The sequence below is a fragment of the Dicentrarchus labrax genome, unplaced genomic scaffold, assembly GCF_905237075.1.
Source record: "Dicentrarchus labrax unplaced genomic scaffold, dlabrax2021, whole genome shotgun sequence".
Taxonomy (NCBI): Eukaryota; Metazoa; Chordata; class Actinopteri; family Moronidae; genus Dicentrarchus; species Dicentrarchus labrax.
Genome location: NW_026136715.1, coordinates 26,106,393 through 26,122,583, shown reverse-complemented (window position 1 = coordinate 26,122,583; position 16,191 = coordinate 26,106,393). Strand labels below are relative to the sequence as shown.

Sequence of the window (16,191 nt, the reverse complement as noted above, 5' to 3'; positions counted from 1 at the left end):
CACCATTTTGAAACCAGGCTATTTAAAGTCTGGCTGTTGTTTACAGGGCATTTCAAAACTGAGAAAAAAGGTCGCAATTATTATTCTATTATTTTTTGGCCAGATCACTAATCCTTAACTGGAGGTTGGGCCACTGTTCAGATAGAAGCACAGCTAGCCAACAGGCACATGATGCATACAACATACTAAAACACTTTGGATCGTGAAGTATTTACCAGAAATCAGAGAATCACCATCTGAAAGGGCACATACAACCAAATACAATGTCATATCAATAAAAGCTGATAGCATCCACATTTTCCAGAACAGGTTGGAAAAATAAAGACAGGATTTATCCTGATTTTCCAACAGACTGCTGTTAAGTGTTGCTGCCAGCTGTGGTGTGCAGGAAAAGTGTCAACATGGACATTTTCCACACGGGTGCTTACCTTACCTATGAAAGGGGCATACACTCTTCTGTCTGTGTGTGTGTGTGTGTGTGTGTGTGTGTGTGTGTGTGTGTGTGTGTGTGTGTGTGGAGAGAGACTCACCCATCCTCCTTGGCTCTGGATCCAGGGCTGAATGTGGTTGTCCAGGTAGACCGTCATCCACTCTATGATCCTGCCCACCAGCGGACTCATCTCCTTCTCCACGCATTCTACGCAGAGCGCCCCGCCGAAAGCAAAAAGCCCTACTATGCGGCCCCAGTTGACTCCGTCCCGAAACACCTCGTCCATCACGTTCTCAAAGCTTTGGTAGGCCGTGGCCGGCGTGATGTGCAGCTGGTTGTGCAGGTCGCTGAAGGCGCGGGCGTACCGCAGCTCAAACTCGTTGGCCGAGTCCCGGAGGGCTTCTTTCACTGCGTCCAGGCTCGTCGTTGATGGCAACCGTTGCTGCCGCTGCGGGGACACCGGTGGGGTCCCGGGACTCGTGCCGTTAAAAGTCCCGTTGGCGTGCGTCGCTACCTGCTGTTCCTCCCCCAACCCCGCCTCCCCCCCATCAGTCCTGTTTGGAGGCTCTGTTTGGAGTCCCATGTGGTTGAGAGGATAGTTTCTCTGGGATAGTTTATAGTTTATGTAGTAAACCACCAGTTCTCTGTTTTGAGACATTTTCGTGTTTAAATATGCTTTTTCCTCTTCGCTCCGGGCCGTCGCTGCTCCTCTCTTGGTTGAGCCTTGCCGTGTTAGGGTGAACACACTGAGCCAGGCTTTTTTCCTGCGTTTCCTCTCTTCAGACCACCATGGTCAGCTGATGTCCAGAGGACACTTGGGGGGTGAAAACCAAACCTACACAAAGCTGACAAATCAGCTCAGGCCCTGTGGAGAGACAACAATGAAAGGTCAAAGTCTGGAAAGCCTACAGAGTGATGTGATTATATGTGTGTGTGTGTGTGTGTGTGTGTGTGTGTGTGTGTGTGTGTGTGTGTGTGTGTGTGAGGAAAGAGGAGTGTACAGGGATGGCTGTAGACTTTCAAATTAAATTTGGACAGGTAGGGTCAAAGTGCATCTCTCTAATTGGGCTGTTACATATGGAACAGATGGCAATGATATTAATGAGACAATAGTAGAGCGAACGTGTGTGTATGTGTGTGAGAGAGAGAGCGCGAGAGGACGAGAGACAGTGAGGGAGACAAAGGGAGGGGTTGCGTGAGGAAGGTGAGGTTTAGGTAAGGAGAGATCAGAGGGATAGTCTGGCTTGAGGGACCACGCAGACAGTCACCATCTCCCAATCAGTGACCTCTGACCTTCAGTCTGAGCTTTTAGGCACCTTGTCTCAGTGTTGCTTACACACTGATCTGCACCACCAGCTACAAAACTGACTTTAAAAATTACGCGTTATTATCTCGTGGCGGCTGCTTATTCACACACATGCTGGCCTTACAGCACTGCTTCTATTCTGGTCAGTACTCTGCTTTAGTATGAAGGTGTGTACACTGAAATGCAAATGATACGATTACTACAACCTTACAGTAGATTCTGGCTGCCACTGCTAGCCCTCTCAGCTATAAATTCTGATCTTTGCCTAACTCTAAAATGAGTTGTTCCATTACTTTTCTTTAATCAAATAAAGATATCAGACAACTCACCTTGCAACATCACTGAATTTCCAGTGTACGCGATTCAGTGAACTCTTAATGAACTCACAGTTGTAAAGTGTACTAACAAAGATAATTTATGCTATATTAAGTAATTCTGCAGTTTAGAACTGACTGCGGTCTTGTGTTAAGAGTGACACACAGGGAGGTAACAGAGGGAAGGGTCAAATGCAGGTTAAAATACGTTTGGTACACAGCATGTATTATATATTGTAATGGAGATAAGAAAAAAAACAAAAACAAAAAAAAACAAAAGAGTTATGATGGTCAAAAGCATATTCGTATTCAATGATGAGTCAATTATCACTTAGTCGATTAACAATGACAAGCAGAATTGTCAGACATTCTCTGGTTCCAGCTTCTCACAACTGTGAGGATTTGATGCTTTTCTACACCGTATATAATCGTAAAGTGAATGTCTTTTGGTTTTAGGTCAAATAAAACAAGCAATGGGAATATATCTCCTCAGGGTGTGGAAAATTAGAACAGGCATTTTCCCCAACTTCCTGGCATTTTTTTGACAACGATTAATCGTGAGAATAATCCGCCTGCAGGCAGCTATGTAGATTATCTGAATGAGAAAATAATTGTTAATTGCAAGCTTAATTGATGTTTAAATAGTGGCACTGGAAACAAAAAGCTATTTTTAAAAAGCATGACTTCATTAAACCTTCTAGAAGGTGTTTTTAACTGGCTATGAAACAGTCTCAATGTAATACTGATGCCTCTATATGACCTACATAAACAAACCTTCAGTCAAGAGATTGGCTATTTCTATACAGTTATTCTTAATGCCTGCCACCGGCTAAGATTCCCGTTGAAATCAATGTAATGAGGCAGTGGAAACACTACCACTTTTGTCCACAGGGGCTGCCAGAGTCAACACAAAATGAAAGCTGCTTTTAGGGGCTTTAATTAGCAGTTAAATGCAATTTGTGTCTGTCAACACAATTCTCCTCTCTGCATTCTTACGTCATCTCATCATAAACATATACTGGAGTTGAGCCCTGTGATATAGTAAGTGAAATTAAAATATAAATATGTTCAATATTATTACTATGTTGTATAGTAAAAATGTACTTCATTAAAGATTCATGTCAGTATCCTGCAGCCAGTAAATTGAGTTTAAGTGGTCCTCAAACAAAAGACAATGTGAGAGAGCAGCTGTCTGATAAGCCTTTCTCTCATCTCCTACTGTCACTCATAATTCTCTCATGACCTATCAGCTGCTGTATGCAGGTACACAAACAGGTGTGGGAGGTACATGACCCCAGCATGATCGCAAACTGTCTGATCAAATGGAAACCTGACATTTACTATAACAATAATGACATTTAAGCTGATAAGTCCATAAACCCAATAACTGGTGTGCCAGGCACTATGCAAATAGTGCTATTATTACATAATACATATCTACTCTGCCTTACAGCACAATGGAAGCCCGATACAGTCTCTACTGGCTCCTGGCCAAACAAGCAACGCGCTGTAGTTCCTTCAAGTCCAAAAAAACTTCTCACAAACATAACTTCTGCAGACTATTTTCCCAATAATCTGTAGTCAAATAAATAAAAACAGCCTGTTAGAGCACATAAAGAGGCACAAGGCAGCAGTGTTTACAATGGCCACATGGTCCCAAGCTACCAACACGTGGCTCATCAGCCCAGAACTGATGTAAACACCACACAGCTCCTACAGGAATACCAACGAGTCACAACGAAATGTAGCACCTGAACGCAACATTTGTCACCACAAGCGCTCAAATATTAACTCAAATAAGGCAAACTGAAGGTTGTGTTCATGTTTATTACGGTGGAATCTGGACTGTAACTTAACAGATAAAGAAACCAGGGTCTGTTAGCGATACAGTGCTGCCTCTGTGCACTGCTGCCCGTGTGAGCCCCATCTGTGTTCCCATCCATGGAACATCTTCAGATTAAACATTTATTCACGTTTTCTATTTTGATCGCCGTCTGTGATAACGGAGGCTATATACAATGAAAACATTACCTTACCAGCAGCAGTGAATAACAGCACATGGAGTTATCCTCGGTTCGCTCGCCGTTTCCCTCTTGTCTTCCCCTGTCAAAAACGTCCCGAATCTGTCGGTCAAGTCTGTCTGTCGCTTTGTGTGTGTACAAAAGCTGTCAAAATCCAAGAATGAATACAGTCACTTTGTGGAGAGCGCCTATCTGCACGTCTCCCACCTCCACATGCCCAGCCCTCTATTACGTAACACGACGCCTCCAGAGATGCCTGATTCACGATCATTCCACAACCCGCGTTCATGCTGGCCTTTAAACCCAGGACCACAGCACACAACTCAAGATAGTAATATAACCTCAGAGGAACTTATACCGTTTCCTGTCCTACGCTACAACCTAACAAACAGCGTGAACAACAGTTACAGACACCAATATTTAGTTCTGTGGATATAAATACGTCTGTGTGTCACCATTTGTTCACATTTAAAATATAAATGACATGACTGATGCACTTCTCTTTTCTATCCCGTCGCTGTAGGTCAAATGAACAATGTGCCTCATTGCTTTATTCAACAAACGTTTTGATATTTCCAATTCAATTTACCGACGGATGAACGGGCTTAGCGGGGGCCCCTGAAGGCAGCACAGGCCATTCCAGTCTCCTGTCATATACACTGTGCTAAAAGACCTTTAATCACACAACTCATTTAAATGCTGCTTTACGACACCGCCCTGTACTCCAGCTCTGAATACATTTCACCAAACAAGCAATTATCCTTACACAACTAATTCTTAAGCAAAGCGTTACAGACAGACACATACCACCACCGCCTATACTAACGTTACTGTAGGCAGCTATTGAAGATGGCTGTCACTGTAATACAGTATTAGTGTAGTCGCACAGTCGTAAAATGTAAACTTAGAAATGTGTATTAACAGTGGCAAAATCATTTACTGCAGCGTACAAGTACGCTTAGCATCAAACAGAGTGACATTTGACGGGGCAAAGCTAGCAGGAAACCAAATGATGGCTACGCATTCTTCCAAATATGTCGACCTCCTTCCTCTAAATAGCTGGATCCAGAGAGGAAAATCCGCCCTCTCTACTACTCTTTCTCTCACCATTTCGCCAACAAAACCACCACAGACATTATACTTGAATTCGTAGACTGAGCTGAAACTCTTACTTGTAGGGTGGTCTCCATAAAATCATGTCTGCTGGCTCACAATCCAGATCCCGGCAGGAATAATCTTATCCGTCATTGCTAGCCTTTCTGGCTAACGCCGCCGGAGATCACCCCAGCTACTGGCTGCCTCAGATCCGCCCACAATACAGTAACGTAACGTCCTCTACGTAACGTTAACTTTAACGTTAGCTTCACGCCAGATTCACAACAGCTTCATACAGCGTGAAGAAGAGTCTGCAACAAATGCATTGGATAGACAAATATAACTTCTCACCGGAGAGTGGGATTAGTTGCGAGACACTCCCTGACTTTATATGAGAGCTGGCTGCCGGCTAGCAGCTAAGAAGTCCCAGCTAGCGTTAGCGTTACCTGGCTAATGTTAGCGCTAACTGGCTAAAACTGAGCCAGTTTTATGTTTGTTGGGGCGTCCGTCCCTACATTAATTATGTAAGTTGATAATTGAGTTCAACTGTCGCATTCCTTATTGTTTGCCAATCTAGTCACAGGTTAATGGATTAATAACACGGCGTTTCCTTAAAGGACTCAATGTAGCAGCTTTACTGGCCAAAACAAAGGATGTGAGAGGTCTCCATGGTAACCTTTGTTACCCCAAAATCTAGCGCGCTTCAGGCCGACTACAGGTTTGAGCACAGTGCCACCCTGTGGACATCTTTATACAGCAACTTTACATAGGAAATTCCTCTTCCACGCTTCCAACTCACAATTAAATGACCTATTCTACACAAATATGAAGGTCAGTGGGGCAGACCTATGGTTAAAGATACTGTAACGTCTCAATGCAGCAGCAAACATGTAACGTTAGAACATTAATAACATTAACATTAACATTAATGAAGGCTCCATATTGGGGTTTTTTTGGGCAGAAAAACACATTACACACATTATTGTTCCAAGTAGGCTATTTTTATATGGCGTAACACATGTCTGGAGGGGATCTTTAATGTTATTGTTAAACTGAATCCATGTGGATCAGAATTCAGGTTTATTGATACTTCACCAAATGCTTGGAAGATTACATCACAATATTATGTATAGAACCGTATAGCACTTTCATTTCTATGTATCTTACATTGAAAACTTTACAGTCTGCATTTTCTCATTTACTGTATATATATATTTATATATTCCCTTGCTTTAGGGAAGAAAAGTAGACATCCATAGTTGCGAGGGAAGGAATGCTTCTCAAAAAATATTTAAATGCACTTTAAATAATTACATACATCCTTCTTTTAAAAAAAGGCATGGAATAAACTACGAAGGATCCAGGATGCAGAGATTCCAATGTCTCTGTAGATGCGAGTTTTGGTTTCGCTCCGTTCCTGAACCTTTCCGTGGTTGAACTCTACTGTTGAATGTGACAACACTGATGGGCAATCCAACCATCCAGAGCATGTTGGTACACTGGCCGGTGTTAATACATGAGCAAGTTGTCTGCAACAGATGTGCAAAAGAGTGTGGGAAACAGACAAGCACTGTGTCACCTTACAGGGCCAATTGATGGATTAGTGGAGGGTTTTATGAGCCAGCTCTAACTCTAAAGCCAGGAGGAGTTGATTCCATGTAAGGTCCTTCAGTGTAAGGCTTACTGGGTCAACACACCAAGGAATGCATGACATAGGGTCTTTCAACCAACCTTCAATTGTAAACCAGCAATTATCCTGAAAAATGAATCTTATAACAAATTAAAGCAAGTGAGCAAAAATAAATAAGTAAAATCTCATTGACAGGAAAGAAATCCCACAAATGACAGGACGGTTGTGTCACAGAGAGCAGAGACCTCGCAAACAAAGCCACATTAGATCTTTGATAGTGTTGTAAGAGGTGCAAATTGTTTTCATCTGCTGCTGAGAGTTTCAGTCTCTAACAACAGCAATAACCCGCTACCAAATAACACACACATAAGAGGGAACATAAACATTAAAGTGACAAACAATGCTTTGGGATGGGCACTGATACATGAGGGTTCAGATATTACAACAGATTTTGATTAGATCACCAAACTCACAATGAGAGCGACACTGATTGTGTCATTTTCTAACAGGCACAGGTGGCCAAAGGAGATTTTCGCAAAGGGCAAATGTAAGGTTCATCAAATTCAATGGTGTCGTTCATTTGCTTTCAGCATGTATATATACTTTTTTCTGTTAAGTATTAAAAAAACAAAACAAACAGAAAAACAAACCATCAAAATCAGGTACAGGGTTTGCAACAATATCAATAAATTATTTGTTTACAGTTCTTTTCTAGTCATTGAAGTTTGAGATGAGAGTCTTGGGGATGATGAATGACTACAGTCAGCAGAGAGTGCTGGTCACAGTGCTGTTCATCCCCGAGAGAAAGAAGGAAGGAAGGAAGGAAGGAAAGACAGGGTTAAGACTTCTCTATGAGCTGTAGAAAAGCTCAACACTTTAGAGTCCTGAACTGAGACAGAAAAGCTACAGTCTTTGTCGTCCTCCTGACATTGCAGCCCCTCTGTAATCTGTTCCAGTCCAAAAGAGGGAGGAAAAGTCTCTTATGTGTCCCCTACTCGTCAATGTCCGATGTCCATCATCCATTTCTCCATTCGTCCCTTCACCTGACCCTGCACCCACCCATTCTAGGACGACGAAGTCCGGGCAGACGCCCCCTCTGGAGCAGCGATGTGGAAGACGGAGCCGATGCGCAGGAAGAAGCGCCTGAGGACGGCCCGCAGCTCCGGGATCAGGTCAAACTGCATCATCTCACACAGGTGGGGGTAGTAGCAGGAGGCATGGGGCTTAAACTGTGAAAAAATATAAATTAGCACCACGATTCAACCAACTGATATACTGCATGTGCTTCAGTCCCAGTGAAGTAGGAGACATCTTGTGTCCAGCAGGAAAACTTGAGGAACATTTGCATATTCATAGATTCTGGGATTTGTAATGAGGTAGAAGGAGCAGATTCCTGGAAATTATAAATTTTTGTAGAAATATATCAGGCACACATTATTGTTTGTTTATTGTGAGTATTTGTATAAGTGTCTTAATATGTGTCTGGAGGGGATCTTTAAGAATATACGTGACAGAGAAAGGAAGGGAGGGAGGTTGCTCTGGGATGTGTGGGCGCTGCTGGGAGGCCATAGAGTTCACAGCAGGGCTTTAAATGAATATGTTGAGGACGTTGTTTTTCTTCACCGATGCTGCTTTTGAGGGCAATTTCATTGAATTATGAAACTGCATTCAGACAAATAAACACAATTTGTAGCATTACGATTTGTTTAAACAATTTTAATAACAACCAAAACTTAACAGCAGGCCTTGCACAAGAGAATGGTGCCGGCCAGTCCACTTTAACAATACTGGTGTAATTTTTGTTGATGCAGTGGTTTGTGTGGTATTGGCATTTTTTTGTACAGCTGGCAGCATGGCGCCATCAGTTACTGCTGCTTCAAGCTGCATGCTGGGTTGTTTTCTAAAAACTGCTAGTTTTGGCCCAACAGGCCCTGGAAAGTAAAACCTGAGTCATGGGCTGCCATGAATCATCAGTGAATCATGTATTCACACTGAGAGGGCATGAGTCATAGGTGATGGCTCACAAAAAGTGTTCAGAATCACAAAAATATGAAATGAAGAAAAATAAGAGTTATAAGACTTATCATTTGTAAGTAATGGACATTTGATCAACTTTACATGTCTTTTTTCTCTTTAATTTCTGATCCTGGTTGCACAGTTGGACATAGTTATGATCCAGAGATCCACATTGTTTGTACATATTGGCTTGAGTCCTGAAGTTTATTTCAATTAATGATATTCTATGAATTTAATTTAAATTTAAATTATTTTTCTATGTAAAGCATAAAGGACTGCAAATGTTAATTTTGTTATACTACCTTGTGTGGTATAATTATAAATCCATTTCCTTGATTCCTGCCCTGCTTTGATCAAACACATTACATATAGAGAGGCCCTCCCCTTCCAGGGTCCCCCATTGGGAAAAAAAAAAAAGTACAGTAGTCAACGGAGAGAAACAAATTCTTTTTTGATCCTGTTTGAATTGCGCCATGTATTATAAATATGATGTTGGTTATTTTTATAATCACCACAAACTTTTGGGTGTCTGGTCTTTCTAATTCTGTACGTTCAACAGTTTTATGACAAACTTGGACTGTCTTGACTTGCAAAATAATCTTTTAAATTGACAAAGCTCTTATGTGTAATTAATGGCACAATTCAAACTGGATCAAACAATTATTTGTCTGTTGCTGTTAACCACCATACATAAGAAATAAGGTCCCATGGGGACACCTGAAGGGGAGGGACTTCGCCTCTATATAGTAAATATAGTATACTTTAAATGTGTCGGTGGAAGAATACTGTGTGTATGTGTGTGTGTGTGTGTGTGTGTGTGTGTGTGTGTTCTTGCCTTGTCATCGGGAAGCCGTAGCGTCCTGGTGAGCAGCAGCATCAGCAGGCTGTTCCAAGCCTCTCTGTGGCTCTCTGAGGTCAGACTGATGAAGTAGGCCAGAGCTTCACTACACACCCTGTGAGAGACGAGCGCAAAAAAACACACACAAAAACACACACACACACACACACACACACACACACACACACACACACACACACACACACACACACACACAAAGAGGGTTATGACGCAACACTGATGTATCTACAACACTAAATAAGCAGAAGTGGTCGGTCTATCACAGCCCCCTGTACAATTTTATCATTCACCAGAAAAGAAGGCCAAAGCACGCATCCACCAACAGCAGCTATTTAATGATTAACACCACACATGCGTATTCTTGATGTAATACATGAGTCAAATGCTCCAGTGCAGCTGCTCAGCAATAAACACAACAAGGTGATTTGTACCAGCTCTGCCATGCCAATATATTTTACAAAATACACACACACAGTGTACACTTCATAAATATATAATGAGGTATGAGCCATGACGTGTCAGAACAGCTCACTCGCTAGGGAACAAACAGCTGTGCTGCACTTTCTGCAAGTGACACAGTTGGTGCTTATTTATCTAAGGTTTGACGTTTAACCAGACAATCACACACGGCCAGTATTTTCAGGTAGTGGAGATGAGCAGTTACAATGCATCTTCTGTAGTTGCACTAACCAATAATAAATATATCTACTAACAAGTACTGTGTGTGTATCTAAAGTCTGATATAGCTACTTCTTCTGTGGCACAGAGCTCCATTGTTGTCCAAAAACTATTAAAAACACATCACTAAGCCACACTGTTGTACCAGCTGACATGTTTCTTCGTTCCCATCAACACACACACACACACACACACACACACACACACACACACACACACACACACACACACACACACACAACACACACACACACACACACACACACACACACACACACACACACACACACACACACACACACACACACACACACACACTGTAGTTTATTTTGACTCAGTCCCACATAAACAGTCCTGCTGCCCTAAAAACTCACTAAGTGCATCAAATCTGTGGCTGAAAATAGTCCCCAACAAATACACTTTCTAGTCCTGTTTCAATAACCGGCCTCATCTACAAACAAAATGCTGGCCGTTATTGTAGCTGTGTCAAATACTTCATGATGATGATGATGATGTCATATGTTGTACTCACAGCAGCAGGCGTGTCTGGATGTCAGGCCATGAGTCCAGCAGCTGACGGTCAGAGTACATCCTGAACAAAATCCTCAGGCTGCAGGCGAGACTGCTGGTCTCCTGCTTCAAAAGGTTGGGCTTGGATTTGCCTTTAAAGCCTGAGGGCAAAAGAGAGAGTCAATCATTGATAAACAACAACAACAACAACAGAGACTTTGTGTGGCATTAACTGCAACATCTCTGGTTTCTAGCATTTGTTGCATGTCATACCCGTCTCTCTCCCCTCATTTATTTTCTGCTTCTCAACTATCTTCCATCAAATCCAAAGGCAAAAAACAGCAAAACAATAATGTTAGGGTGGCCTGGGGTTTAGGGCGCTGAAAGAACCACATTGTTCCTGTTCCTAGTCAGGCCAAGGACCTCTGTTACATGTCATTCTCTGTCTCTCCTCTTAAATCCTGTCATCTCTACACTGTAAACTCTCTAATCCAATCAATCAATTTCATGAACTGAAATATCACAGTGGACTTCTCCTTTATATTTACCGGCCCTCCAGAGCGCTGTCCTCTGTTCGTTGTTGGAGTTGAAGTCCTTGGCGAAGGTGTGCGACTCCAGCAGACAGTCCAGCAGCTTGAAGAGGTGTGCAGAGGTCATGTGTCTGTACATACCCTGCTCCGGACCTGCCTCACCGCCCTCAGCCTCCGACTCTTCCAGAGCATCTCGCTGACAGGAAAAGGACATTTTTAGACAACTTCAGCTAAGTGCATCTGACAATTTAAGACTACACACAGCTATCCTTTTAAGATTTTCAATGCCCTGACATTGGACATTGACAAAGCATGATGACTTCCCCATAACTCCCATTAGTGAACAGCATTTCAGACAAGGTTAAGTGCAATATATCAGCTCTCACAACCCTTTCATTTGTTGCTCTGTATTACAGGTTCGTCTGTAACTGTTCCTCAAATATAAATAAGGAAAGGTACTCACAGAATAAATTAAGGGCAATGTTGTGATAAAAATCTATCTATATTGTAGTTGTTGTAATCTACCTGGGCAGCAGCCATGTTCTCAGCATCCTCCTTCTTGCTGGTTGCTGGGTAGAAGACAATGTTGTCTATGGTCTGGATTAGTTCAAGCTGTACCACACATTTAATCAGCAGCCCTGCAAACAGCTTCTGGTCCGAAACTCCTTCAAAACAGAAAAAACAGAGGTGTACGGACATGAGCATTTAAGGGTTAAACTGACTTTGAAAAAGGGCAAAAAGCAACAGTGACAGTAAAATTTTGCAGTGACAGTATGTGATATAACAGTTTAAATCATTTTTCAGATGGAATTAGAGTTTGCAGTAAGTTTGAATGTATAAACTCACTGGTACTGGACTTGCCCTTCCAGGTGTCATCACTGGACATCTGGCTGTGTCCTCTCTCAGACAGAGCTCTGTCGTAGCTGCTCTGGGACTGGCAATCAAAATCAGCATCCTGAAGACGCAGAGGGACAAACATCATAGACATTCACAAGTTAGCGTCATACTTCTGATGTGGTAGAAAGGTTAGTAGGAAATATAACAGTCCTTTTATTGGCTAAAAGCAGCGCATTGTGTTTCAGATCACTGTTGTAAACACTGTTACTGTTAATGATTGTAATTTCTTACCAAATGTTTGCTATCCGTAGTTTCCTCGTCCTGTCCTGCCGGTCGCCAAGTCAACAAACTGATGTGAAAAGGGAAACAGAATGATCAGGTGCTGTGATAACTTCCATCCTGTCACAGCACTAAAACACAATAGCTTTTGATTACATCAGCCTTAATCCCTAAATTTCCCATTACCGTCCTGCTGAGGAAAGTGTGTGTTCTGAAAGCTTTCATTAAGACCTTCACATGCAGTTTCATTTATGTTTCAAAGCTGACTGAATTGAAACTAAATTGACCGAATCTCTGGTTGAAAGTACAGTGGTTCGGGACTTACGCGTGAGGGCTGGTGTTCTGGAAGATCTCCAGCATACAGGAACAGGTGATGTTCCAGACCTCGGAACTGAACTTCTCCCCGTTCAGGATCACCAAGTTCTCCAGACAGTTTGTCCCCGACCGGGCCAGCTGCTCATTGTCTGTAGAGGGAAAAGGTAACAGCTTCTAAACACATCCGCCACATACAAAAGAACCCCGTTCCAGCAGCTGAATGTTTGCACTGTGATACTTCAACACACGCCATTTTTCACTGCCTCATCATTCATATTTCATTGCACAGTTCACATGCCCTGGAGAACAAAATTCTGCTAAAAGGTTTTATAAAAATATTGCTGGAGGAAGGTTTGCTAGTAAGGTAGGCACTAGTCCAAAAAAAGTGTGAGAGTTAGGCATTTTCTCTTTGCTGAGGGGAGGGTAGTCTTGACTTATATTTATTTGGAACCTGAGGTGAGGCAAAGAGCACCTTAACACCTCGCCACCCTAATGGTAAATGTCCACAGGGGCACTTTTGGACTGGAGGGGTCACGCCTCTTCCCAGCATTGGACACATATTACCCAACAAAAGGCCACACCCTCCTGCAAATGTGCAGCAGGTTGCAGGACCTGTTATTATGTAATGGAAATATTATTTACCCAAGAGGGATTCAAAAAGTACAGTTTCTTCAAAATTGAATTCCACTTTCAATGATGAGCGATATAGTGACAACATTAAAGTTATTGTTCTGTTAACATATTAAGGTTCAAATAAGAGTACAGCATCTTACACACTGTAGCAACTCAATAATGTTATGTAATTTTGAGACATTGGAGGGAGGGTGTTAATGGATAATGTCTGGGCAGGTCATGCTTTTTTAAAGAGCGATACATATTGTTTCAGCCCCCCCCCCAGACCAGTCATTTTGTACAGTCTACAGACTACTGTCTACATGAATCTGAACACCCACCTTGCCTGACACACCACTGTAGCTGTGTGAAAATGTCAGCCAGCAGGATTTCACTGAGAGGCTCATAAAACTGGGTGAACACGTCACAGATAGCATACAGTGCGTGGTTACATGTTGTCGTCATCCACTCGGTTTTCTGGAAAGAAACAAGAAACAAACATAAGCATTCTGTATGTGTACATCACTTACTGTCTTTAAGCGCTTCTGCCTCTCCAAATCACAAAAGAGGAAATCTTTCAAATATTTAAGTGGCTTGTCAAAACATAAACAACAATGGGATTCGACAGCTTGACCTCTGACCTCTGTCTGCTGCTCAGGGAGCTTCATGTTGTCAAAGATGCGGAAGACGATCCTAAAGAGGTCGTGCCACCAATGCTTCTCAAAGGTGTGACCGTAACTCTTCATGATCTCAAACATGACTGTGAGACCTCTGTTAGAGGAAAAGACAGAGAGTTGAGGGATCAGTCGTGTTGTTTCACAGCAAAGAGGGCACAACATGGGATCAATAGTACTATAACATAAGTAAGAGGCTATAATCCCGCTTCCTTCCATTGTATTGATGTCATCTTTTTAAGTGGTATCTTGCTAAATTTATTTTATTAGTCAACATGCTTGATTTAAAGATGATAATAATGTTTAGCATTTGGTCATGTATATTAATACCTAAAAGGCCAGGGGCCAAGCTAGTTACAGTGTTTGAGGGAACAAGAGTCCAATACAGGTAGAATACTAGGCATAGTCAGAATTCAAAAACAATGAATAGACATAGATAGTGCAAAAAACTGAAACTAGTCACCACAGTGAAAGGGACGTTTGAGCTATACTCCATGCTTATCTGTTTTTCTACCTGGTCCGAACATCCAGCTTGCAGCGGTTGATGATACAAGAGAGCTCGAACAGAATGGGAAACCAGCCCCGAACCCACACCCGATCACCAGGGGCAACGTTCATATCATCACTGGTATATTCCCTCAGGGTCTGGAGGGGGACACAGCAGGACAGACATTCAGAAAGTGCAATATTATGTCAATACTTCCAAAGAAACTACATAGTGCATTTTGAAAACGATAGATAAATGCCATAATTAGTAAAGCCACAACCCAGTCGCTCCCACCTGTGGCCTCTCTGAGACGTATTTAGCGCAGTGTCGTATGAGTCGGATGGCCTCCATGCTGGTGTCAGGAAAAGCTGCGTTACACACAAACTCTGACAGGCACTTCACTGCATCTTGGAACGAATCAATAGCAGCTGCAAAGTGCTGCTGGAAGGTGTTCACTGAGGGAGGAATGATGAAGAGTATGAAAGAAAGTAAGAAAACAAGAATGAATTAGTTTCTTATTTGATTTGTTGTTTGTTTGGTTAGGGAAATCTCAATTCTCAATCTCTTATAAAAGCTAAAGAATGACTCAGGATCCATCTCACTGTCACAAACTTCTGTCGCTTGTTATTTATCACCTGAGGAAAGAGCTGCAGTCATACTCACTGACAATGTGCCCAGTGGTCTGGAAGGCCAGCTCCACTATAGTCTCATCATGGTCGGAGGCTGCCTGGTGAAACACTGAGAAGATGTTCTTCCAACCAGAACGGATGTTGGCTGCCTGGGAGTTTACCATCTGAGCGACACACCTGATTACCATGTCTCTGATAGTGGGGGACCTGAGAGGAGGGAAGGCGGTTATTATAACATCAAATAAACAAACAGTCCAACACGATTTACAAGGCATCTGGCGTTTTACTGAAAACCACTATTGTCTCCTATATAACAGCTCCAGTGCCCCACTATTCCTAACCACTATTACTCCTATGACCCTGTGTTACAACTGATGCACTGAGAAAGTATAGTCCCTTATTCAATCTGTCCATATTACAATACTCTTCACCTGTTCTTCTTCATGATGTGCTCAAAAGGCCTGAGGAAGTCCTTCTGGAAGCGGAAATTGGCCAGCTCTCCTTTCTCCAAGAACTTCATGGACAGCTGCCTCAGTGAGTCCACGGCAAAGATGGCCACATCCTCGTTGGGGTTACAGCCCACCTAGAGGAAGACAACAGGCATCAGCAGAGCTCAGCTACGCATCAAATTGATTCTGGTTTACTAAAAATAATCACGATGGATTGTTTCTAAGACAGTTTGGTCAGTATGTGTCCTGTATTAACCCTGTTGTAAACACAACACTGACATAGTATCACCTTAGACTGCGTTACTACTACTACTGGGTGATCATTTTCTAGTTTGTCACTATGTTATTTCATACATTCTTGATATAAATAAAATTGATGTTTTTGAACATGCAAATATCATAACTCAAACACACTCTGCATACTGTATATACTGTCATATTCATCTACCTCATGTATGAAACTTATTTTAATTATATTTATTAAAAGACAGACAGTTGAGGGATCAGTCGTGTTGTTTCA

General features: G+C 42.3%; 2 protein-coding genes across 4 annotated transcripts in view; both read right to left on the bottom strand.

Annotated features, from left to right (window-relative positions):
• bcl2l1 (BCL2 like 1) overlaps positions 1-5,763 on the bottom strand; it is a 33,592-nt gene extending 27,829 nt beyond the window's left edge. Inside the window, exons 1-3 of one of the 3 annotated variants that reach the window (XM_051425515.1) lie at positions 5,244-5,763; positions 4,082-4,215; positions 531-1,295 (exon numbers count right to left, since the gene is read on the bottom strand). In XM_051425515.1, the coding sequence (XP_051281475.1) occupies positions 531-1,088 (558 nt within the window). In that variant the 5' untranslated portion in view covers positions 1,089-1,295; positions 4,082-4,215; positions 5,244-5,763. The remainder of the gene's footprint in view (positions 1-530; positions 1,296-4,081; positions 4,216-5,243) is intronic. The other 2 variants (XM_051425514.1, XM_051425513.1) reach the window with 2 other exon arrangements.
• Positions 5,764-6,145: 382 nt separating this feature from the next.
• arfgef2 (ADP-ribosylation factor guanine nucleotide-exchange factor 2 (brefeldin A-inhibited)) overlaps positions 6,146-16,191 on the bottom strand; it is a 34,581-nt gene continuing 24,535 nt past the window's right edge. The window contains exons 26-39 of the mRNA XM_051425500.1: positions 15,654-15,805; positions 15,257-15,429; positions 14,888-15,048; positions 14,621-14,751; positions 14,074-14,203; positions 13,774-13,909; positions 12,831-12,969; positions 12,518-12,575; positions 12,236-12,344; positions 11,915-12,054; positions 11,408-11,585; positions 10,882-11,020; positions 9,648-9,765; positions 6,146-8,025 (exon numbers count right to left, since the gene is read on the bottom strand). Of these exons, the coding sequence (XP_051281460.1) occupies positions 7,861-8,025; positions 9,648-9,765; positions 10,882-11,020; positions 11,408-11,585; positions 11,915-12,054; positions 12,236-12,344; positions 12,518-12,575; positions 12,831-12,969; positions 13,774-13,909; positions 14,074-14,203; positions 14,621-14,751; positions 14,888-15,048; positions 15,257-15,429; positions 15,654-15,805 (1,929 nt within the window). The 3' untranslated portion in view covers positions 6,146-7,860. The remainder of the gene's footprint in view (positions 8,026-9,647; positions 9,766-10,881; positions 11,021-11,407; positions 11,586-11,914; positions 12,055-12,235; positions 12,345-12,517; positions 12,576-12,830; positions 12,970-13,773; positions 13,910-14,073; positions 14,204-14,620; positions 14,752-14,887; positions 15,049-15,256; positions 15,430-15,653; positions 15,806-16,191) is intronic.